At 36.1% G+C, this 26,119-nt stretch overlaps 1 protein-coding gene across 1 annotated transcript in view; it reads right to left on the reverse strand.

Moving 5' to 3' along the window:
• Window positions 1–2,671: 2,671 nt before the first annotated feature.
• LOC126486258 (proton-coupled folate transporter-like) overlaps window positions 2,672–26,119 on the reverse strand; it is a 151,326-nt gene continuing 127,878 nt past the window's right edge. Inside the window, exons 9-10 of the mRNA XM_050108936.1 lie at window positions 11,582–11,738; window positions 2,672–3,067 (exon numbers count right to left, since the gene is read on the reverse strand). Of these exons, the coding sequence (XP_049964893.1) occupies window positions 2,980–3,067; window positions 11,582–11,738 (245 nt within the window). The 3' untranslated portion in view covers window positions 2,672–2,979. The remainder of the gene's footprint in view (window positions 3,068–11,581; window positions 11,739–26,119) is intronic.

The raw sequence follows: 26,119 nt of genomic DNA on the forward strand, positions 1-26,119 counted from the left end.
AATAATTCTGAGTAGTTTTTGTGGGCAACTACTTTAGTATCTCTACTTGTTCCTGTTAACAGATACATTTCCCTCTAGTGATTCACAGTTTTTTACATTACTGTTTAATGTACTTTCTGACTAGCTTATGCAAAAAGCTATTGTCATATAATGATATGAATTCATTATGGAACACATAAAATTTTATGGTAGCATTTGGTTCAATACAAATTGCATTCAAGTTACCTTTTGTAAACTATTCTTCTAAACATTTGTTCCGTAGTCAATAATTACTTTAACTTTTTTTCCACTGAGGAGTATCACTACTGTAAGGCACTATCTTATTTATCCTAACTAACTGTGTATCATAATTAGAGAGAATGTTTGGTACTGGATAAACAGTTATTTTCTTACTTTGACCTTCAGTAAAGAAAACATTATCAATCAAGGTCCAACTGTCTTTATCCACCTGTGTTGGGGAGCTAATACTGAGATCAAACTGTAGGATCCAAATAAGTTTTGCAGATAATTTTCTTCAGAATACTTTAGAAAATATGACTGAAACCACCACAGACTATTAACGGCTTGCTGATGTCTACAGATAACGTAGTAAGTAATCCAAATTCCTTATAAACAGTTCAAAATTTCCCAGAGGGGATCTATAATCTATATACAGTTACAATAACAAAATTAACTATTTTATAGTATTAATTCACACACACACACACACACACACACACACACACACACACACACACACACACACACACACACATGCAATGCACACTCGCACATGCACTTCTATATGCTGCTCACTGCAAAATCTATTTGTTCTCTCTTTATATATGATCTACATGAGTAAGCTGGTGGTGGTGGTAGTTAGTGTTTAACGTCCCGTCGACAACAAGGTCATTAAAGACGGAGCGCAAGCTCGGGTTAGGGAAGGATTGGGAAGGAAATTGGCCGTGCCCTTTCAAAGGAACCATCCCGGCATTTGCCTGAAACGATTTAGGGAAATCACGGAAAACCTAAATCAGGATGGCCGGAGACAGGATTGAACCGTCGTCCTCCCGAATGTGAGTTCAGTGTGCTAACCACTGCGCCACCTCACTCGGTCATGAGTAAGAAGCTAGAGCATAATTTTTTGAAAGAAACTTACCTGACCTTGTGATTATGTGGTGCTCAGAGAGGCACAGAATGTCTGTTTTTTCAGAGCCCTCGAAATTATCCAGACAAGAAGCTTTTTTACCTTATTAGCCAGTCCTCTAATATTCTGATGAAATAAGTTAACCTTGCTTTTCTGTGCATTGTTAAGGGTTTTGTGGGGCTTTTCTGTTATTTTTATTTATTTCATAAAATAGGTCCTGAATCCTGACTGTAACGTAAGAAAGGTACCTCTCAGACACAAGGATCTTGCTTTGTGTAATAGTGGTGCCATATGTATTTTCTGCAAGAAACTCAGCCAACCTATCTTTCCCTCTCTTATTCTGGTGTAGGCCATATCTAGTATATTCCCATCTCCCAATTGTAGCAACAGGCACCACACTCGTATGCGATCTCGTATCAGTCTTCAGCAGCATGCTCAATTCTGTGTTCAGACAGCTCACAGAAGTTTTAACTCAGGGCTGGTCATGATGCTGTAGGACCTCCACGAAACTCACATTTGTACATGTATTTGCTACTCCTATTTCATCTGGGTCACCCTTAATACTATAATTTCTGTATCCAGCCAGGCTGTTCCCTGCTCTCCCTAATATGATAAAATGATCTTTTTTTGTCAAAATCTTGGCACAAATTTCATATGTCCTCTGTCACCCTGTTCCTAGTTTGTCCTGTACCATCTGACCTACACCCTTTCCATGACTACTACCTCTAGCAGCAATACTCTTTTCTTTATATTCTCTTTTGGTGCTGACCTACACTTAGTTTCTTTCCTAGAAATCTGCTGCATCCTACTGTGACCTACAGCTGGATTAGTGCTCTTCCTTTCCTACTTCAGGTAACAAGTCAAATTTATTTGATACTGTAAGCTCAAATGTAGATGAAGAAACTGAAGAGGTGTTCCCTTTTGACCATTATGTATTATCTTTACACAGTTCACGTGATCTTCCCCCTTCAACCTATCTTGTTTTGCATGTTCTAATTCAGCGAGAAGGACAAAAATCTTTGCCACCTGTAATATTAACAAGAGTAAATACAATTATGGGCTCACTGACCAAAAACCCCCTGCATTTCTTTTATTAGGCATGTGTAAAGTCAATGTTTGTGCTTTTTCATTAGCTCCTCTCCATGACTCTGGAATTACACTGTCAGTGCTTTTCATCAAATCAATGGGAACATTTTACACTGACTGTGGGATAAAGTAAAGTTTGGAGTGTATAAAATAATGTACCTAACTCCATGCTCTTGTAAATACTCAGCATTTATTGAGAAAATAATTAAATATAGCACTTTCAGTAATTTGAAAGATGCAAACATAGTTCATCAGAGTATACTGTGATTGTCTTTGCACACATAATTTGAAGAATATAAAAAACATTGTAAGAAAAATTTTAAATCTAATTTTAAAAGTCTCAGATGTATAATGAAAATATTCATTGTGCTGTCTTAGAAAGCAAAATTTTTGTATATGAGATGAAAGGCTGCAATAATATTTTATATATTCTTAACAATGGACAACTAGACTGCTATTATGATTGCTAGAGTGCAATTACATTGACATATAAAATATATCAGAGATTCTCTTCCAAGACTTCTTCACACAACAAAAATAAATAAAAAATAAATATCAGTAATATACATTATCCTATAGTTACTTGCTTCCACAACAAAGTATGTGCATAAATGCCTGTCTTTGATTTTGCATGTGTCCATGCACAATAATCTTTTGTTTCAAGTGTGTCGATTCGTCATAGGCCTTATTGCAGGTGGCAGGTAGGCAACGTGCATGACATGTTACAGAGGCAGGAGAGTAAATCAGCCAAATGGCAGTACGCTCGTTCAGCTTTGGGACAAAGATTTTTCTTTTTGTTGTATCTTTGCTGCTGCTTCCTCCTTTGCAGCACCACGGCCAAGGTACGCTGCGATCCTACAACATTTAAAGTACATTAGAAGAAATAAGTGTCCTGCAGAAGTGGAGCACAGAAACTACAGCATAAAAGACCTAAAAGTACATTACAAATATTGTGAATATACATCACAACTAGCAGAATATCTGTGTTTGCCAAAATTGCTAGCACAACATTTCTTATTGAGATATATTAAATCTTGATTTTTGTTGCCCAGAAGCAGGAAACAAGGGCGAGGGGACAGGATGTTACACCATGTCATCATCAACATAATGAAATGGAAAACTAGCTTAGTTGGGTGAGGACAGGAGGAAAACTGGCTAGGGTGTTGAATCATCTTGGTATTTGCTGTAACTCTAAAAGTACTACTGCAACATACATTACTTTCATATCTGTTGTTATTCAGTTTGATAAATTATGTTTTTAAGGAGTTTCTCTGTCTATTTGTAAATGAGACTGAAAAGTGGGAAACACTTAGACAGCTGAAACACACCAAAAAAAGAAAAAGTTTTTGGGCTTCAGATATAATGGCTGATCAAAAAGTTTTCATTTGAGGATGTTGCTGCAGTGTATATGCAACATGGTATGACTCCAATGTGGGTTTATATGCACAGACATGTGGACAAGGGATTAGTCTGGCATTTGTGTGTTTCTGACATGCATGTGGCAAGTGAGGAAATGTGAACTACAGCAACATAATTACCAAATCACGTAAAAAGAAAAAAAATAAATAAATAAAGGGGGGGTGGGGGCAATGTGCTGTTATTCTTTTCTTGGCTGCCAAAGGACAAACACTGGTAGACATCTACTGGAGAATGAAGAATGTGTATGAGACAGCATGTCTGTCAAAAATTGCCATTGCATCCAAGGGGTGCTGCTGCTTCATGATAAAGAACATCCCCATATTAGATATGTCATAATGCAGAAGTTAAACAACTCAAACGGGGGACATATGCACACCTGCACTGTAGTCCTGATCTCTCCTCATGCAATGATCATGCCTTCAGTCCCTAGGAAAAGGCCTTGAAGGGTCAATGATTGCTCTTGGATAAGGATGTGCAGCATGCAGTTACTGACTCCTTCAAGCAGTATGAAGTGTTTTACCAAACATCTGTCTTCAACCTCATACATAAATAGAATGATTGCCTCAATGCTCATGGCAATTTTGCCTGATTGGCATACTGATTCTGAACTGTATGGCCTTTGAATGGAATCTTTTTGATCGTCCCTTATACTTTCTTCACAAAGAAGAAAAGGCATATAGAAAATAGGATAGCAAAAATAAAATGAATAGATGAAAGATATTAATAAAGATCAATTCAGATCCTGGACCCATTGTGAAAGAGAAGTTACCATTAAACAAATTAGAAGTACTGTTTTAAGTACTGAGATTTAAATTCTTGAGTGTTAGTGACTTGCTAATAATCAAAAGGTCACAGATGAGGAAACAACATTTGGAAATACATCAGAGAGTACAGATGAGAATACATAATAAGTAGACAAACTGGAAAAAAGTGAAAGATAGAAAATGAAAGGCATGACAAAGACAGAATTGAGAGAAAGGGACGTGCAGAATAGTGCTGATAAAATGAAAGACAGAGAAAACATATAAATAGTGGCAAAATGAGTAACATAAACCAAAAGTATATTGAAGTGTTACACCCATCTTCAGAGTTCAGAGATGGAATCTGAATTACCCAGTTTACTAGGATCCATATGAGTCTAGATAAGCAAAACTAAATCTTCCCGGGGTAGACAGTTGTTTATATCAATTTGTTCTGAGGTTCTATTTTCTGATCTCCTTGTCAGTTTGGCTTTCAAAGCTGAAATAGTTGTTACTGTAAATGAAATTGAGTGGAATAATGAGGACTGATTTCTTGTGTTTGCAGTTGGAAAGGCACTACAAAAAGTGTTCAGCAGCTCACAGCCAGTGCACATACAAAATGTTCATTTAAAGTTGGTGACATTGACAGTGATGAGGATATCAAGGAAATGTTAATGTTCTGTATAAAAAAAAGTATGTTTGAGGCAAATGGTTATTTGGGATATGAATCAAAGAAAATGAAATACAGAGATATTAAATTAACATCTAGAAAATGGGCTGATCTGCATTTGCATCAGGAAACCTAGTATATATTGTGCCAACAGAGCAGACCAATATCAGAAATTTATTAATGTAGTGAATGGTTAATAATAAAAATGTGGAGGTAGAGCACACCAAACAAAAAATTAGGCACCCCCAGATGGCATCACACTGAAGTTATTATGTTTCATGTTCATGGATCATTTGCAAGATAAACTGAGGGGCTGAGAGTACAAGTGTACAAGTGGCAATTTCACAAGAAAATTATCTAAATGCAAATTTGGAAAGCTAGAGTGTGGATCTCTTCTGGGTAAGAGTAGTGCAAGCAATTTCATGCATAGTGCCACACTTCATGATCATAAAGTTAAAACTCTAAGTCAATGTCTGGATTCTGTTTAGAATATAACTAGTACAAGTAAAATGGTGGATAGAACAAGAACTGATGTTATCTTTAATGACGGTTAAGTTGTGCATATTTCTACAAGTACAGCAAAAGCCTAATACACATAATTTTAGGAGAACTTCCAGCAATATTTAACGCATTTTTAAATAGCCCATTTTTTGAAGTACCACTTGTATATCTTGTGGCAAAATCAGTATATTGAGCCAATATATCATAATATCCTTGAAACTGGTTATACATACACAAAATGTTAATGATTTTGGTCTCTCTGAGCATGCATTTGTTCCCTGAGACAGGAAGGAAGCAGTGAAGCAGGTCAGCAGAAAGTTTTCAGTTGTGGAAATGAAAACAGAAAACTTTCTTTCAATTAAAGCCATGGATGCTGTAGCAAAGGATTAAGCTGCTAAGCACATAGAAAGAAACAAAGTACAATGGAGGAATACTGGGTGAATCTGAATCAGCAAAGAAAACCCTCTAAAAATGCATTTCAAGTATTCAGTAAACCCTGATCTTGTGTTTAAAGAAGTGAGTTTTAGGAGCCATATTATTGGTCCCCCATCAATACTTCTTTTTGCAGCCTATGCATCAAGATGAGTTTGAAGTAAAATTTCAGAGACAGAAAAATCTTCAGGAGATGAAAAACTACATCCCTCCACTTTACCATGAGTTCTATAATAGTATATCCCATTCTCGGACAGTAGTTTACCATTGTGTAAGAAGAGGGAGTGGAGACATACAAAGACTTGGTCAAAGAAGGAGGCAAGGAAGGCTGAAAAATGCGCAACACAATACTACAGCATCATGTGTGTTGCACAGGAAGTTATTCTTTAAGATACCACAGAAGGAAATGATTATGATTCTCTAGACACTGACTGAGGGAATTATAGAAAGAAACTATGAACAATCTGTTGCATGTATTGGAACCACAGCAATATATTTTTGTTTAGTATTGTCTTTTTATTTTTATTTGCTGTTTATCTATTGTTTTTAACTTTGTATATTAATTTCACTTTAATTACTCACACATTCTTGTTCTATAATCAACAATTGTGTTGTACTATGTATATCATGTGTGTTGCACCAAAAAGTCTTCAAAATGAGAACAATAAATACAATGTTTTTGCTTGGTACCAGTTTCCCTCCAAGAAGTTTTAAGATGCGAGGAGTATAAAGTATTTTTAATATACTATAAAAATAATTCAGTAGCACTTCAATCTTTAACCATACCTACAACTATACACAGAGTAACTGACCATTAGGAAGAAATATCTGATGTTTCAATAGTAACTCACATAATTTCTAAACAGCCATTTACTCAGTTTGCTGCAGCAAGCACTTGTGCCACTTGTACTGCCAGCCCCACAATTGTAATGATGTTGAATGAATCATACATGTTGCAAATTAATTTGCAAAAATGGTTACATGCAGAACATTTATAAGTTTTTTTTTTTAAATTAGATGTGCACATGTGAGTATGTTATTCTTATCGATCACCTTTTGCACATTACAGTAACAGAAATTCTTATATGGAATAGGGGGAATTCTCAAGGACAATCTTTTTTCAGTTTGTTTTCAAATTTTTTCTGTTTGTCAGGCATTTTATGTCACTGGGTAAGTTATTGAACATTTTAATTATAACACCACAGCTATTCTTGATAATGGCCTCACTTTAGTGAGGAAGAGAATGCACAAGTTTCATCATGTTTGCCATATCTAACTGATGTCAGTTGTCAATGATTAGATCATCTAGAGCTACCAAACTACAGGGATGTTGACGGTTATTTTTCACCATCTGTTCCAAATAGTTCCAGACATTTCCCATGAGATTAAGATTAAGAAGGCCAGCCAAAGTGCAATAAAGTCCTTAAGTGCTCAACAAACCAGGAATGTAAACATTAAGTCATGTGAACATGGCTGTTGTCGTCTTGGAAGATGAAGTTTCCATAGCATTCTCATCATGAAGATGTAGAAGAAAGATTGAACATGGTCAAAAAGAATCTTGAAATAAACACCCTGAGTAGCCCAAATGAGTAGGCCCAAGCAATGGTACAAAAAATCCCTAAAAAGCATCACAGAATTATCTTTGGCTTTAATTGCACCCCATACACACTACAGGTCAAACATCTCATTGGTCTGTTAGGGACTGAGCCCCTTGTATCATTTGAAAAGAGGCAACATCATGAGTCGTCTGACCACATTGCATGGATCCAGTCAGGGACTATTGAGTTTTGTGTTGTTTCACCCACTGAAGACCAGGATCAGTTCAAGAACATTTTTCCACACAAGAAGCTTACCATTTGACACCCCTTCCCATGCTCCCTTTTCCCAAATACATTTTCACCCCTGCAGCTTTTTGTCACTAATTCTGTTACACAATGTACACAAATCTTGTAATTAGGTGCCACTATGCCCATTCCATGTTGGTGTCCCAAGCAGCCACAACTAATTGTGATACACCCTGTATAGAAAACTTAACAGTTGCAGTACATTTGGTGCCCCTCTCACTTGGTACCCCAAATGGTGGCTTGTGTTGCTTGCACCTTACACTGGTACCATTGAAGATATCCAAATTTATAATTTGTCACTCTGAGGTACCTTTTGTGAAGTATCCAACTCCAAATGCCCTTTGCATGTAGCTCCCTTCACAATGTTCACTAAGAAACTGGGTGAGATACACCTGACAGCAACAATTCCTGTTGAGGTTTGAAACAAACTGTCTCTGATTAGGTGTGATACAAGTCTCTGATTCCTGTTAGTTAGGATCTTTTTACTATCACTGTTCTTATGCCATGTTACATGGCTGCAAGTGGTACACCATTCCTTATAGGCACCCATTGTTTCACCAAAGAATTGGGCAACTTCATTCATGGTGTAGTCATGGGTACATCCAGAAATGACAGATACTTTATGCCATCCTGTCAGGTCTCCATGATGACCATTCTTACTATGCTGATTCTAGACAATCAAGTGGCACATAAGCACCACTTCACTGCCATGACTTTATATCAGTGGTGGAGGGTTTTGTGATCACCTGGCACCAATCTATGTCATCTACAGAGCTCTAGCAGGGCCAGTGTTTTCTTTTAAGGGGAGTAGCTAACAGCTTGTCTAGTGAGATTGTGGCTTCCCTGATAGTGAATTTGAAACTACTGCATTATTCCAGAACTGATATCACCTGTCATGATGACAATGCATGTAGACATTATACATGTCCACTCCCAGAATAATTTGAAAAAATTGGCACAAAACTATATTATTAAACTGGTCCTAAATTTATGAGATCTTAATTTTAGTGATCACTGTGTGTACTTCATGACACCATATACACATAATACTCAATTAATACTGATCCTACCTCCATATCAGTACTGTAGGTCAAGTGGAATCCAATGTAGTTTACCATAACAAAAATTTCTGCCACCTCCTGATTACAAAATTGTGTTAGATAAGTACAGTAAAAAATCATTAGTTCAAGTCTTCTTTGAGCATTATAGCAATTTGGTAGGCACAACCTTATGTTTTATCGTACTTCCTTGCCTTCCTCTGACCTCAAAAGCAGATCATCTACTTAGTTCTAAGTCAACATAAAGATTATCATGGCACAACTTGAATTTTTTCCAGTTCAAAAGTACTGCCAGAAGTGAAAGATAGTCAGATGCTAGAGCAAAGACCAATAAAGTTTCAGATATTGGTCCTTATGATTGTATTCTTTACCACCTGCAGTCATCAAGCTGGTCTTAATTCAATGAAATTATTACACAGAAATTTCTATTTATCACACAGCAGGAGGGACAAGCAAGCACAGATAGTCACAAAAGCTGTAGTGTTGTAGAAGGGAGAGGAAAACTATCATTAACAGAAGCCAGTTAAATTGGAGAAGTCACCTAAGACTTTGGCTGAAAGAAGATAATGCAATAACAGGTAAAAGAATATTTTTGTCATTGTTGACACTGACGATTTCAACTGCAGTAAGTTTTGCAAGTATCTGTGACTGCCTCATCCCCCAATCACTTGGTTGGACAGAAGTTATTTCAGCTTCTGTTTGACTGAATTTACACTTTGAAATCATTTTATTTATACACATTTCAGTTATTGTGGACATACACTGAAGTGTCAAAGAAACTGGTACAGACATGCATATTCAAATATAGACATATATAATCATGCAGAATAAAGAGCTGCAGTCAGCAATGCCTGTATAAGACAACAAGTGTCTGGCACACTTGTTAGATCAGTTACTGCTACTATAATGGCAGGTTATCGAGATTTAAGTGAGTTTGAAAGAGGTGTTATAGTCGGTGCACGACCGATGGGCCATAACATCTCCTAGGTAATGATGAAGCGGGGCAATTCCAGCAGGACAGTGCAACACCCCACACATCCCGAACTGCTACAGAGTGGCTCCAGAAACACTCTTGCGAGTTTAAACACTTTTGCTGGCCACCAAAATTCCAAGTCATGAACATTATTGAGTGTATCTGGTATGCCTTGCAATGTGCTATTCAGAAGAGATTTTCAACCTCTCGTACTCTTATGAATTTATGAACAGCCCTGCATGATTAATAGTGTCAGTTCCCTACAGCACTACTTCAGACATTAGTCAAGTTCATGCCACTTCATGTTGTGACACTTCTGCATGCTCACGGGAGCCCTACACAATATTAGGCTGCTGTACCAGTTTCTTTGGCTATTCAGTGAAATTCATTCATCAACTAACTTACAGTTCTGAGTGGGATCTTTTACTCAGTTCTTTGAGTTTTTAGCTGTAACTTGTTATGAATTTGAAGAAAAATGTTTTATGCTCACAGCAGTTCACAATACTATTGCTGAAACTTCTTGTGTCCTTGGTACAGAGGCTAGCCTGTTTCAAGGTTTTGCTTTGGCTATGAACATTCTGTTGCTTCTTCAAATATTATTCAATTGCATTCTATTCCAACAATAGTCCTGCTATTTAAAGTATCTATAATCTACATCTATAATCTGCAAGTTACTATAAAATCTATGACAGGCAGTGTATTTCATTGTACCACAAAATCATCAGATATCTTTCCTTTTGGTGATAGTCTAATGATTTATTTTCGAGTGAAATGCTTGTTAGGAGCTAAACATTATCCAAATGTTGGTCTATCTTGCCTTAAAAATCTTCTGGGTTGCCTGATTTTTAGTTGTATTTATGACATTGAAAATGTGGCAGAGTTATACAAATATTTTTATATGTGATGCTTTAATGTGTACACACATCAGTGTAGAAAAATTTCTTTTATTTCCATTGGTGATCAAAAAACTTTTGGTCCTTAGACTACCGGTGCCAGTCAGCAATGACTATTTTCTGATCTGTTTTGTGACAAAGCTGACGATGGTCATTGCTGACTGAAATCAGTATTTTAAGAATCAAAAGGTTTTTCATCATTGATGGAAATAAAAGAAATTTATTCTACCCTTCCTGGATTACTATTGCAATCCACGACCATGTCACAGCTTGTGACACGTCGATGTGTTGGTTGTTTTTTATCTGCATTGAACAGTCTTTCCACAAACACATCACAAACTTTGTGATGTGATGTTTTCTGCATGGCCCTAACTGTACCATTAAGTGGACTATGCTGTCAGTATAGACTAACCATTTTGCATCCATGTCTCTACACTTCAACACCTGACCTGCCCAGAGGAATACGAGCATTAATGGCTTGGTCTTGCCACATGTACTTGGAGGTACTAACCAACTTAAAAACATGTGGCCTGCATAGCTATAATTATTAGTCTGCAAGTGACATAATACTGATGTGACGCTGTTCAGTGCACCTTCCTCAGCCACCAGTAGACATTTCTGCCCTTATATCCATTTTATATCCTTTGAGCATGCACGTGTGTGTGTGTGTGTGTGTGTGTGTGTGTATGTATTGCTTCTAAGTTCAGTTAGTTTTCAAAACAGTTATCATATAGTAATATTCATTCCAAGCTGAGGATTATTTCCAGTAGCAACAATTAACATTAATAATAATAATAATAATAATAAATCTCTTATGTTTTATTCATAACACAACTTACAGGATGAGAATCAGATCCACAACCATGACTGAGGCTGAAAGCACATGGAAGGCTCCAGGAAAGGTGTCAATAGTGACACTGAAAAATCCTGTATAAACTGGTGTTGCTATGAGAGGTGTCACAGCCTCCAGTGTGACTGACATGGCAAACACTTTTCCTGCAGGCAGAAGATAGAGTGATTAGATTAGATGTTCTTTTGTCTGATAGATCCATAATGAGGAGATCCTCAAAGAAGTACAACTTGTCATAAAAAAGGCATGGTGATATTTCTTCCAGAGATACTAAGTGAAACGATCTTTATGAATGTGGAATAAGTCAAAAACTCTTAAACACAGTTTCATTTAAGATGTAATAGCCAACTTGTCAGAAAATATGTAAATGTACAATACACTGAGGTGCATATGATAAATCTTAGGCTGTTGTAGCTACACATCATTGAAGACGAAATCAGTTTACAATACTTATTTATGTTGCTCACATAGCTGCACTTAGAAGAAACTGGTCACCAATAAATCATTTAGGATTCTTTAAGCTAAGATTAATTAGTAGTTAAACTATTTATGGCTGGAAGTAAGTTCTCGAAAATGTTTGTTCCAGTATAATTGACACCTTTCTGTATCAAAGTAAGTGACTTTAAATCTTTGTGAAGACTATTCTTATTTCCAGTATTGGTTCCCTGACCTGAAAAAGAAGTATATGTTTGTTCCAGTATAATTGACACCTTTATGTATCAAAGTAAGTGACTTTAAATCTTTGTGAAGACTATTCTTATTTCCAGTATTGGTTCCCTGACCTGAAAAAGAAGTATATTATTTTCACCAGCTGCGACATGGGTAACTGTATTCATCTTTTACTGTATCACAATTGGTTTCTGTAATAGTTATCAATATTGAAAAGTATGTTACATGTATTGTACCTCATGTGTTTTTATCAGATTATGTTTCTTATGTAAATGATGACTACATCTAAGAATATAGTAGCGACATCTATTTAGGATGTAGGCAAACATATGTCTGGTAGCTACTGTACTTCAGTAGCCAGTTGCAAAAATGACTGTGTGGATGATGTGATCTATTCTACACCTTATTTTAGATCTATGTGGCGATGCTGTACTGAGGATATTTATATGTTTTGACGATGCCATTACGGCCTTATCACTTTAGGACATGGTGTAGAACAGGTACATTTTACCGGATTTTATCTGTACATTTCCATGGTTGTATGATAGTATATTGTGATACGTAAAGCTGTATTGTGTTGAAAGACTCATTAGGCGTATACACATTTATATTTTAGGTCTGAGGATGGTTGTTACTGACTGAAACCGGTGATCATCATAAGAATTGATATTGTGATCAAAGACTGGAATAAAAATCATTTGAAGTATATTATTTATCACAAATTTCATAAACCCTTTCATGGATAAAATTTATTTATCATATATTTGAAAAATGAAAGATCAAAGCTTTGTGATAAGTAATACCATTTCACTACCAAAAAGATTTTAAGCCAACTGCCTTTGAAAATTGCTGAAGTGGGACACATGTGACCTCTGAACCTACCTAGATATATATTTTCATGTGCACCTAGGATTCTCAGAATGAAATATCTAATTTTAGAACAATTTTATCAGGATGGAAATTATGGAAAAAATATAACAAATCAATACCAAAACACACTTATTCTCCTGACAATGAAAAAAAATGAAATATTGCACACAAGTTTTCAACATAACCAGTGAAGATGGCTTTGATGTATCACACCAATGTTTTATACATTCTGTGAAGTTTTCTGTGGCATATATGTGCCAATGCATACACATTATGTAGAACTTGCAGTAGTTTAAAAGAAAAATGCCTTTTGCTTGCTGGGTGTTAAGTTTTCTATTAACTTCTACACCCAGATGTGTTTCACCTTACTTACAAGGCATCTTCAGTGGGTGTCAGTTCAGCATCTAATTCATTGTTTATAAGCCAAATAACTTTCTCATTAAATAAAAAACTTAATGTGCAGAAATTACAGATATTTTTCTTTTAAACTACTGCAATTTGTATACAGCTGCTGCGAAATACAAATTGTGTACAGATTGGCAGAATTATTGAGGAGTATAGTAAGGTTTCAAAATCAATGTCTGTGATGTATAAGAAACAGTTAGTTACTTCAGACATTCTTAGAATGGAGAAGATGGTGATTTGATCTGATTTTCATGACGCAGACACACTATAAACACATGTCACTCCATTTGATCACTAGCAACCTTCTATATATATGCACCCTATAATCCACAGTATTTTCCTCCAAGTTCCAAAAACATCCTGCTACATGACAGCACTAGATAGATATGTCCCAATGCTCAAAACATCAGGTTACTTTAGTGGGACGTATGTGTCCCATCAACCTGGAAAATGTCAAGGAATAAGTAAACTGGGAAGTAGGACATTCTTGGGTTTGTACCACAGATAACTCATATTACATAATTTTACATCACCTATGTCTGACAACATCCACATTGAAAATGAAGATTTGTTTAGACCCTTCAGCAATTCTGTGGTATGCTCGTCAGAATTAAATTTATTGTTGAGTTGTAATCTCAAAAATTTATAACTGTCAAACTTATGTAGCAGTTGTTTCACAAATTAATTACAGTCTTGCTGTAATGTAAATGGCCTTCTCAATGTCAGAAACCTGTATAAATCTATACTGTAAATATTATGGCACAGATGGCATACTATTTGAAGTCAGATGGTTTTAGAAGCCATTTTTATCTTATCTCTGAAGGATTCATGAACAGTCAATGAAACATAAAGTAGCGGGTGCCTATCACCCACCAAATGGAGAGTTCGATCATTTCTTCAATAGCCTTAATAAGATAATTAGTCAACTTGGACCCAATAACCTCACAGTACAGGGTGAAACAATTTTATCGGGATAGAAATTCTTGTAACTTAAAATTACCAGATTTATTGAATTCATGTAATATAGTAAATGTGGTAACTTCAGACATCAGAATAACAGATTTAGCCTCCAGTAGGATAGATTGTGCAAAAATTAGCGAATATGATGCAGATAAGATTAAGTTCAGGAACATAGAATTCCTCACTTCTCTCATCATTATTGCCAGCAAACTGATTATTTAAATGTGGATACTCCAGCAGGGTGTATATGTGGACAAGGAAAAAAAATCCTGTTTTTTTTCTGGATTTCCCAGTTAAAAATACTTATACTTTTTTCCAGGTGAAAGTGCATTTATTTTTGAGTTAGGTGACAATATACTTCCCCTTGTAGCTGTAAAACTAATCAATCCTGTGAATGGTAAAGGTTTTATACACCAGAGGAAAATTTCCCGGCACTTTAAGAAACAAAAACCAGTAAAAAACTATATGTTTTGGAAAGATCATGGATGTGCGGAAACATGCACTCTACATATATTTGTATTACAAAAGTATAAATATGAGTTCCACCAAATACAACATGTTAACTTACAAAGCACTGAAATTGAGATTGTGCTGTGCTCATATCATATGATCTCGCCAGCCAATGACAGTAGATATTCAGAGCATAGAATATGTGATGTAGTCAGTCTATAGCAACCTCACTGATAAGTAGTGCGAATACATAAGTAGGAAAAGTTAATCATTTAAGTTAATATACATACAGTATAGCTACAAGAAAAGCTAATCTTTCAGATATAATGTTGTTCATTTTCAGCTTGTGTTACCCTTTAATATATGTTGTTGTGGTCTTCAGTCGAAGACTGGTTTGATGCAGCTCACCATGATACTCTATCTTGTGCAAGCCTATTCATTTCTGAGTGAAAAGTGCAACCTACATCCTTCTGAATCTGCTTACTGAATTCATCCCTTGGTCTCCCCCTATGATTTTTATCTCCTTCACTTCCCTCCAGTACTAAATTGGTGATCTCTTGATGTCTCAGAATGTGTCCTACCAAACGCTTCCTTCTTCGAGTCAGGTTGTGCCACAAATTTCTTTTCAGTACCTCCTCATTAGTTATGTGATCTACCCATTTAATCTTCAGCATTCTTCTGTAGCACCACATTTCAAAAGCTTCTATTCTCTTCTTGCCTAAGCTGTTTATCATCCATGTTTCACTTCCATGCATGGCTACATTCCATACAAATACTTTGAGAAAAGGCTTCCTGACACGTAAATCTAGACTTGATGTTGACAAATTTCTCTTCTCCAGAAAAGCTTTTCTTACCATTTTCAGTCTACATTTTATATCCTCTCTACTTCATATATCATCATCAGTTATTTTGTTGCCCAAACTCATCTATTACTTCAAGTGTTTCATTTCTTAATCTAATTCTCTCAACATCACTTGATTTCATTTGACTACCTTCTATTATCCTCACATTGTTTTTGTTGATTCTCATCTTATATCCTCCTTTCGAGACACTGTCCATTCCACTCAACTGCTCTTCCAAGTCCTTTGCTCTCTCTGACAGAACTGCAATGTCACTGGTAAACCTTAAAATTTGTATTTCTTCTCCCTGGACTTTAATTCTTACTCTAAATTTTTCTTTTGTTTCCTTTGCTGTTTGCTCGGTACACAGATTGAATAGCATTAGGAATAGTCTACAACCCTGTCTCACTCTCTTTTCAACCACCGCTTCCCTTTTATACCCCCCCCCCCCCCCCCCCCCTCTGGATTCTTATAACTGCCATCTCGTTTCTGTACAAATTGTAAATAGCCTTTTGCTCCCAGTATTTTACTCCTGCCACCTTTAGAATTTGAAACAGAGTATTCTAGTCAACACTGTCAAAAGCTTTCTCTAAGTCTAAAAATGATATAAACATAGGTTTGCCTGTCCTCAACCTATATTCTGTTACAAAACATAGGGTCAGTATTGCCTTTCATATTCTTTCATCCAAACGGATCTTCCCCAAGGTTGGTTTCTACCAGTTTTTCCATTCCTCTGGAAAGAATTGGTGTTAGTATTTTGCAACTGTGACTGACTTATTAAACTGACAGTTTGGTAATTTTCACATCTGTCAGCACCTGCTTACTTTGGAATTGGAATTATTATATTATTCTTGAAGTTTGAGGGTATTTCAGCTGCCTCATACATCTTACACACCAGATGGAAGAGTTTTGTCATGGCTGGCTCTCCCAAGGCTATCAGTAGTTCTAATGGAATGTTGTCTACTCCCAGGTTCTTGTTTCAACTTAGGCCTTTCAATGCTTTGTCAAATTCTTAATGCAGTATCATATCTCCCAATCATTTTCATCTATGTCCTCTTCCATTTCCATAATACTGCCCTCAAGTACCTCTCCCTTGTATAGACCCTCTACATATGGCTTCCACATTTCTGATTTACCTTCTTTGCTTAGGACTGGTTTTCCATCTGAGTGCCTGATATTCATAAAAGCAGTTCTCTTTTCTCCAAAGGTCTCTTTAATTTTCCTGTACATGGCCTCTACTTTCCCTAGTGATATATGCTTCTAAATCACTACAGTTGTCCTCTATCAATACCTGCTTAGCCATTTTGCACTTCCTGTCAGTCTCATCCAGAATATTTTATCCAAGAGGATGCCATTGTCATTTATCCATACAATAGAGCTGCATGCTCTTGGGAAAAACTAAAGCCGTAGTTTGCAGTACCAGCACAGGAACCACGGGTTTGTCTGCCATCTCAACAGGAACCCCTCCATTGTGGTGTGGCTGTCTATATCACTGAGGCAAGCCTCCCCACCAACAGCAAGGTCCATAGTTCATGGTGGGGCTTTAATACATAAACACAAATGTGACAGTAAAATTTTAAATAATGGCATAAATGGGTGGTCTTTGGGGCCTAAAATTTTTCTAAGTGGCTGGTTCTCAAAGTCTTATGTTTTGAATGAGAGTCAAATGTTCCATGATTTAAGAAATTCATTTCATGTTCTCACATGTAATATAAATCATCTTGCATAAAAAGAAATTTGCTTTGAAAGTAATGCTTCTCAAACCACCATTTGCAAATTTTCCCATGACCTGTTAGAAATATGAACAAACATGATGTCATGCTCATCAAAAGCAGTTTGCTGTTATGAAATATTGCATAGTCTTTGTCCTAAAGCCTTTGGCACATTTTGCTGTTGACAAACACTTAGGTGTCCAATGTGCTTTATTGCTGTAAATGGCACATTTTCTTTGCAACTGAAGTTTTATTTTGGTGTTATTCTCTCATTTTTATTTTATTGTTAAAGTAGTTTTATTGGTGCAGTAGTGGGAAAAAGTAAAATCTTTGTTAGAGTATCTGTCCTTACCTTATCAGTCAAAATTACAAAAATTTAACCGAAAACTAAAAAATTTAAAAAATTCCTGGAATTCTAAGAAATTTCTGGATTTACCCCAGATGAAAAAAATCCCACAATTATCCTGGTTGTCCTGGGGTGTATACATCCTTCCAAAAACTCCAACAATATTTAAGCAGAAATTTAGCCCAGCTATTATGAACATAATCAGATTCAAAAACACAATAGTTAGAGAGAATTGGGCAATGTCTACCATTTAGAAAGATCAAGTAATAAATGGGATGAATTCCATAGAATTCTGTCATCCAATTAAAAATCAGTGGGAAAAGAAGAGTTAAATTAAAACTACTAGGCAGATTAGCTGAGCTTAGAAAGAATATCCATGTCCTCTGTATACTGTACAAGTCACCTGTACTAAACATTTTCAAAAAAAATTAAATCAGTACCAAGCAAACTTGCAAATTATAACTCCAAAATCTTAGGAAACAAGTCCACACTGAAGCAATAGCACAGTCAGGAAATATAAGCCATGCCTCCTGGAACCTCATTAACAAATATTGTAAAACATTTATGAACACAGATGAGAAGCAATAAATATCAGACATAAAGGTCAACTGATACAAGACTAGAAACCATCTGTAAAATTCTCAACAAACATTTTCATCTCCTGAACTGGCACCATATTTTCAGACACAGATCTACTCAACACACCAATACATTGCTACACAATAGATAAGGTCTTTGAATTTGGGGAAGAAAAGAACAAGATATAAGAAAAATAATTCTACAGCAAAAACAACAAACACTCAAGTGGTTGGGACAGTATTTTCAGCAAAATACTTCAAAAATATTTTTGTTAAAGCAATTACGCATCACATCAATTGTAATATCAAAGGCAGTATGTTTTCTAATGTGTTGAAAGGATGCACTGTCAGACCAATACATACAAAAGGATCAAAGGAGGAGTGTCAAACTACAGACCAATAAGACAATTTTGAATTAGTTATGCTGGCTCCGTGCAGAAACTCAACATGGATTTTGAAATGATTGCAACACCAGACCAGATGTAACAGAATTTTTGAACCAAGGCCCATAACTATCTAGATGAAGGAAAGCATACTATAGGCATATTTTTAGATCTCACAAACCATACACTTCTCTTGTGGAATCTGAGGGCATGCAATATCATGCACACATCTCTTAAATGCGTATCTATTTACCTAAAAAACTGTAAACAGTACACAAATATAAATATCAATATAGGGTGAGGAAAATCAACATTCCCTATAAAACTAAAACAAGATGTCCCACAGGTATCAATATTGGGGTCATTTCCTTTTCTTGTGTGTGTGTGTGTGTGTGTGTGTGAGAGAGAGAGAGAGAGAGAGAGAGAGAGAGAGAGAGAGAGAGAGAGAATGATGATATATGTCCTCCTAATTCCCAAATAATTATTTATGCTGATGACACCTCTGTAATGTTTTATGGTGACAATGAGGAGGACAAATCATATTTTTCAACATTTTGGTTAGCTGAGGATTTTCAACATTTGACTTATCTGAGGTGACTAAGTATTTTAGTAACAAAGGCCTAAAAGTAAATACCATGCAGTCTTAGTTACTGGAGTTCAAAGTAGCAACTCATGCCACAGATGTGTATCCCTACACATGTTTGTGGAATTTTGTACACAAGCAATGAAGACTGTAAATTCTGTGGTCTCCACTTGGATGGCAAACTTTGTTGGGAAAACCATGTTAACTATTTGCACAGCAAAATAAGCAGTGCACTGCATTTTCTTAGCCAGCTGTCCAAAATTGTAATTCATGAAACACTAAAAATAGCTATAAGTTAAAAGTTATATGATAATGATGTGGGGGTGTGTCACTCATGTGCATCTGAAAAGAATATTGGTGCTACTAAAGAGAGCTCTTAGGCTAATACATGGTCGGGGATACCGTGAAACCTGTTGTGATGCCCTTATCAAAAATAAATGTCTCTCTGTATACCTGCAGTAAATATGCAGACTTCTCACATTTTTTGTAAGCCATTAGGGAGGCACCCAAATGCTATGATATAAATACATATATAACCACAACACAAAAGTAAGAACAGTTATTAGGACAAATATCACAATTAAAAGTAAGAGACCACAGTCCATGTTTCAGTGGCTCAATTTGGTACAACAAACTGCCAGACTCATTATGAGAATATACTGGGAATTCATTTAAAACAAAATTAAAAACTTTTCTTGTAAATAAATGTTTGTAGTCCCTGAAATAGTTCTACACTATATATATTATGTGTTAACCTCTGTAGTTAAATATGTTAGGTATTAAACATGTATACATATATATTATATATACTTTACCTTTGTAACAATATGAAGTTTGCAAAACCCATCATTCAGTAACTACGCGCAGAAAGAATATTAATAAAAAGCATATTTTCTAAAAGTTTTGAGAATGCTGAGAAAAGGGAAACTCGATGGAAGTTTGATGGGAATTCTTTATCTCCATTCTTATACAGAGGCTTAACTTTGGCATTTTTCAGCCAACTGGGATATTTCAGTGATTTCAAGCAGCATCTTTTTAGGGTAGGTAGAATAGAAAGAAACAATTTAAGAGAGGTTATAATTGAAACAAATCTTCAGTTTGAGAAGTGACCATCAGAAGCATTATTTCTACATAATATTATCTGTCAATGTGAAGTGCCAGCTGATTGTATTGCGTCAGAATATTCAAAGACTGAGGAGAAAATTTAATATACTACCCATTTGCATTGATGGATTGGAGCTGTCAAAACTACTTGACATAATCTGTTTCCCCAAATGTCATACAACCACTGGTGTAGATATGTTAACTGTTACAAAATTTTAGTGAGCATATTACTTCTGGAGAGCAAATGGAGAAAAGAGGAGCTACCACATTCATCAGGAATTGCCATAAGTTTAAGAACATAGACATTCATAAATTTTGTGTAGAGCAGCACATGGAGGCAATGTGTGACAGAATTATTAGGATCATCTTTCTCACCTTTCTTATATTGGTACTACTTTGCTTATTTTTAATTTTTCTGGAAATATACCTTCTCTGAATGGGCAGATTGCTATATCGAAAAGAGATTCTATTATTTCATCATTCAGATGCTTTATTAGATAATTTGATTCTTAATCATCTCATACAGACTTCTTGGATTTTAATTTCTGAATTATGTTTATGAATTCAGTTTTTGTTGGTGGCTCCAGGAACACTGAATGGGATGGTTGCCCAAGTGCTCTAGGATGCTTTGATCCCTGATGATTTCTTTCCCATTTAAGTTTTGCACAGCATCTATAAAATTGTCACTGAACAATTTTTTCCATATGTAACTATTTTGTTCTTGGCTCTCACTGACTTTATAAAATTTCTGCTACTTACACTCTTTTGACTACATCTTTCAGTGTTGATTACGTCCCATGCTTTTTTTACTTTTATGTTTTGAATTTTCTGTGGTTCCTTTTATTGAACTGGCTTTTTCTTCTCTTATTGATTGCCTGTACTACTTCTGACTCTGTTTATATGACTCTAGCACTGAGTTCAATTATTTCTTTGGTCATCCATAATAATCCATTGCCTACTGTGACCTTGCTTTTCCTGACAGGTCATTTTGGGGATGACTGCATGAAAGTGATGCATTAGGATATTAATCAAAGTATCATACTTTTCATTTGTGCTTTGTGTTTGCATTGTTTCAGTTTCATCTTTTTTCCTCAATGTTTTTTTGATGTTTTGTGTATTGATATATCTGACTTCTCTCTTGTCTTGCTTTATTTCTGTTTGTGAGCTCTTTACACGATATACTCATCCATCCTTACACAACTGCTGCTCCCAATCCCTTACCTCAAGGCTCATACCCCTGTAATAGACCTAGATGTAAGACCCATCCCATACTTCCTCCTACCACCACCTACTCCAGTTCAGTCACTAACATCACCTATCCCATCAAATGCAGGGCTACCTGTGAAACCAGTCATTTGATTTACAAGCTAAGCTGTAACCACTGTGCTGCATTCTATGTAGGCATGACTACCAACAAGCTGTCTGGTCGCATGAATGGCCACCGACAAACTGTGGCCAAGAAACAAGTGGACCACTATGTAGCTGATCACTAACATCACCTATCCCATCAAAGGCAGGGCTACCTGTGAAACCAGTCATTTGATTTACAAGCTAAGCTACAACCACTGTGCTGCATTCTATGTAGGCATGACTACCAACAAGCTGTCTGGCCGCATGAATGGCCACCAACAAACTGTGGCCAAGAAACAAGTGGACCACCCTGTAGCTGAACACGCTACCAAACATGATATCCTTCATTTCAATGACTGCTTCGCAGCCTGTACCATATGGATCCTTCCCACCAACACCAGCTTTTCTGAACTGCGCAGGTGGGAACTTTCCAAACTGCAACACTTCTCTGTCCACTACCCCGATGCTGCTGCTCACAGTGTGGTTTCAGTTGCCTGAGATTGCAGTCGAGTGTGCGAGTTGCATATGCGTATGTGTGTGTGTGTGTGTGTGTGTGTGTGTGTGTGTGTGTGTGTGTGTGTGTGTGTGTGTGTTATGGGTGTCTATTGTTGACAAAGGCCTTAATGGCTGAAAGCTATAATTGTGAGAATCTTTTTGTTGTGTCTATCTGCGACTCAGCATCTCCACTGTATGGTGAGTGGCAACTTTCCTTCTGTGATATTGCTACATTCCATCCTGGATTTTCCATTTGTTTGAGCTCTCATTTTTGTAGATACAAAATATTCACCCATTCACTCTTTACAGAACTCTTGCTTTGCATTCACTGTTTAAGCATTAGTGATAGTATTTTCAGTGATGTCTGACTCTGATCAGTTGTTCTCATAGGTGCATTTATTATTATTTTTGTATTACACTATAATAATGTTCCTTTCAATTCTTGTTTTGGTTTTGATTCTTTACCCATATCTATGTTGTAGCCTCCACATATTACAAAATCCTTGATTTTAAACATCAGTAATAATTTTGCTAGTTCTTTCAGGAATGTTGCAATATTGCCGCATGGAGACCTGTATAAACAGAAAATTCTTAAATCTTTACTCATTATGCCAGTAATTTCAGAATCTTTTTCAATGTATGCTGGAAAGTTAATACATTTAGAGTGTCCAGTATCTTGTAGATCATCAATTTTCTTCTTGTATATAGCAACACCACCGCCTTTATGTTTTGATCTACAGAAATAATTAATCAAATCATAGTCTCATAATAATGGATTGCAAAGTGCTTCTACATTTAGTCCATGCTCACTAAGGCACAATACATCTGAGTCTACTTCTAGTTTTCTTATTGAATTGGTCTGAATGTTTTGGTACAATACTTTAATGGTAGTTTCTTTTTCATGACTCCTGAGTTGTTGAAAATCTGTTGTGTGTAGTTTATTATTTTTTTTTCTTTCATTTTTTTTGTTAGGGGGGGGGGGGGGACCAGGAAGTCATCTGTGCCCTTTCAGAGGAATCATCCTGGCATTTGCCTGAAGCAATTTAGGGAAATCACTGAATACCTAAATCAGGATGGCTGGATGCAGGTTTGAACAGTCGTCCTTCTGAATGTGAGTCCAGTGTGCTGACCACTGCACCACCTCGCTCGGTCTCTGTTGTAGTTGGATAATGAAATGAGACCACATTATATTCATTATTATTTATCTTGTCTCCCTTCTCTTTCATTTACTGTTGGAAAAAAAATATTTTGCTAAGTAGTGGGGAATTGCTCATACTCTTCAAAGCTCATGTTGATTTCATTTCAATTGGTGCAATTTTTGAAAATGCTGATTGCTCCTTTCTCATAATTTTGTGTATTTCATATTATTTTTGCTGTGTTGTGCTTGACGGTTAAATTATTACATTTAATGCTGCACACTGGCTCTTCTGTTGACACATTGTGATTTCCTTTGTCTTCTTCTTTTTTATTTATTTATTTTTTTAAACACACACACACACACACACACACACACACACACACACACACACATACACACACTCACAGTGTGAGGCTTCCAATATTACAGTTAATGTTGCATCTGCTTCTTCTGTTGTAGAATCACTGTGATCTTTCTCTTTTTTGAGTGTAATGGTCCAGTTACCACATCTTCCTGGTTGTTTGACTTTGTATGAGATTTGTCTTCTTCTGTCACTATGGTTTTTCCTGTGTTATTTTGCATTACTGTGGTCTGCAATTTGGTTGTTATTGTGTGTAATTTCCTATTTTGTTTGTATCCACTCCTTGACATTAAATCCTGTCTTAGGTATCTGTTTACAGTAACTACTGTCATATGGTTGTGTTGTTCATTTGCTTTTACAATATACTTTTTCAGTTGAGATGTGACATAATCTGCCTGTACCCTCTCTGGCTAGTAAGGAATTGTACACAGTATCACCCATGTGTGTTCTATGTTTCCGATTTCCACATTTACAGCATTTTTGAAAGTATAGGTCTTATTCTGATTTATATTGTCATGTGCTCCAGCAGACACTATTAGTGCACATTCTTTTTGCAGGTGTTAGACTTTATTATGACTATCAATAGTAACTTAATTAAACAGTGCACCTGGTTTATAAAAGGACATTAAATAGAGTGTGTCTTGTGATAACTCATTTAAAATGCATGCTTAGTTTCTGCCATGTTTGTCAGTTAGAATGAGAACACTAGTTTCTTGTGCTGCTGCAGTTCAGTGATTCTTGGTGTCATTACTTGCTAATCCCATGCATGTTTGCACTATATTTATGCATACTGCAGCATCTAACATGCCACATTTGTTGGAACATGCACCACAAAACATAGCAATTTGGAATCTAATTCATTTGTTATATTTTCTGTCCCCAAAAAGTATAATAAAATGTTTTCACTTTCTTATTCTACACCTAATGCATATGCACATGTAATATATCCTATGTACAGGAATATTTAAAATTGATGTTTGTGTAAAATCTATTTGAGACTTACATTTCAGTGGTTTATATTTATGTTCCTGATTATAATGACCACTGTTGCTCACACCAGCAGGTATTACCTCTCTATTAACCTGCACATGTTCCCTGAGTGGTACTAAATGAGCAAAAGCTATCAAAATGATGCTGAACTCTCTTAAATGACCTCTCAGGTAGAACTGACAAATGAGAGACAACCAAAAGGGCCCTTCTCAGGACCCTCAAGTTCATAAGATTGGACCTTCAATATCAATTTACCAACGGGATATAGAAAGCATAAGCAGATCAAAGATCAAATGTTTATCCAGAACACTGGAAGTACATTAAATTGATATCATCTTACTCCAAGAAATCCATGTAGAAGACAATGTACAACTTCACATCAGAGGAAGGATTCTGGGGTTTAAGCTTGTAACTGTTAACAGTCATCTTAAGTACGGATTGAACAATGGAAAATCCAGGATGGAATGCAACAATATTATGAAAAGGAAAGTTGCTACTCACCATATAGTGGAGATGCTGAGTTGCAGATAGACGCAACTAAAAGACTGTCACAAATAAAGCTTTTGGCCAGTAAGGTCTTTGTCAAAAATAGATGACAGACATGCAGACACACACACACACACACACACACACACACACACACACACATAAACAAATGCAACTCACACACACACACACACACACTCACGCAAATGCAACTCACACACATGACTGCTGTCTCAGTCAACTGTGAGCAGCAGCACCAGTGCTGTTTGGGTTTGTGATCAACCCATTCATATTTGTTTTTACACAAAGTTATTCATCAAAATGGTTACTTTAAGGTTGGTAATACTTGCATGGTGTGCATGTGTTATGGGACTGTGAAGATCAACTTTGTGACTATGTTCTTATCACATATTCTTCTGAAAGATAGTTTTGAAGTTCTCTATAACTGCAGTGACAATGTTGCTTTGTCTTAATACCCAATATAAAACATACAGAAACAGTGTTCATCAGATATACCTCTGGAGGGGTAAAAAAAAAAAAAAAAAAAAAAAAAAAAAAAAGAGTACTGATTTGCTTAGTCATACTTGTTAATAAAACTCCAGCAGTGCTTAATACTGAGTTCATAAATGCAAAAGCAAAATTCTGTTACTTATTATTTACCAATATGTATGTTAATGGTCTAAGTGTTTCCAGAAATGTGAATCACTGACATACCATATTGTTTCTGCAGAGCTATTGATGATAATCTCTTATCATTGAAATAAGTATCTAGTGTGAGTGCAATAGGATTCGTCAAGCCAGGTGCATC

The sequence above is a fragment of the Schistocerca serialis genome, chromosome 1 (assembly GCF_023864345.2).
Source record: "Schistocerca serialis cubense isolate TAMUIC-IGC-003099 chromosome 1, iqSchSeri2.2, whole genome shotgun sequence".
NCBI lineage: Eukaryota > Metazoa > Arthropoda > Insecta > Orthoptera > Acrididae > Schistocerca > Schistocerca serialis.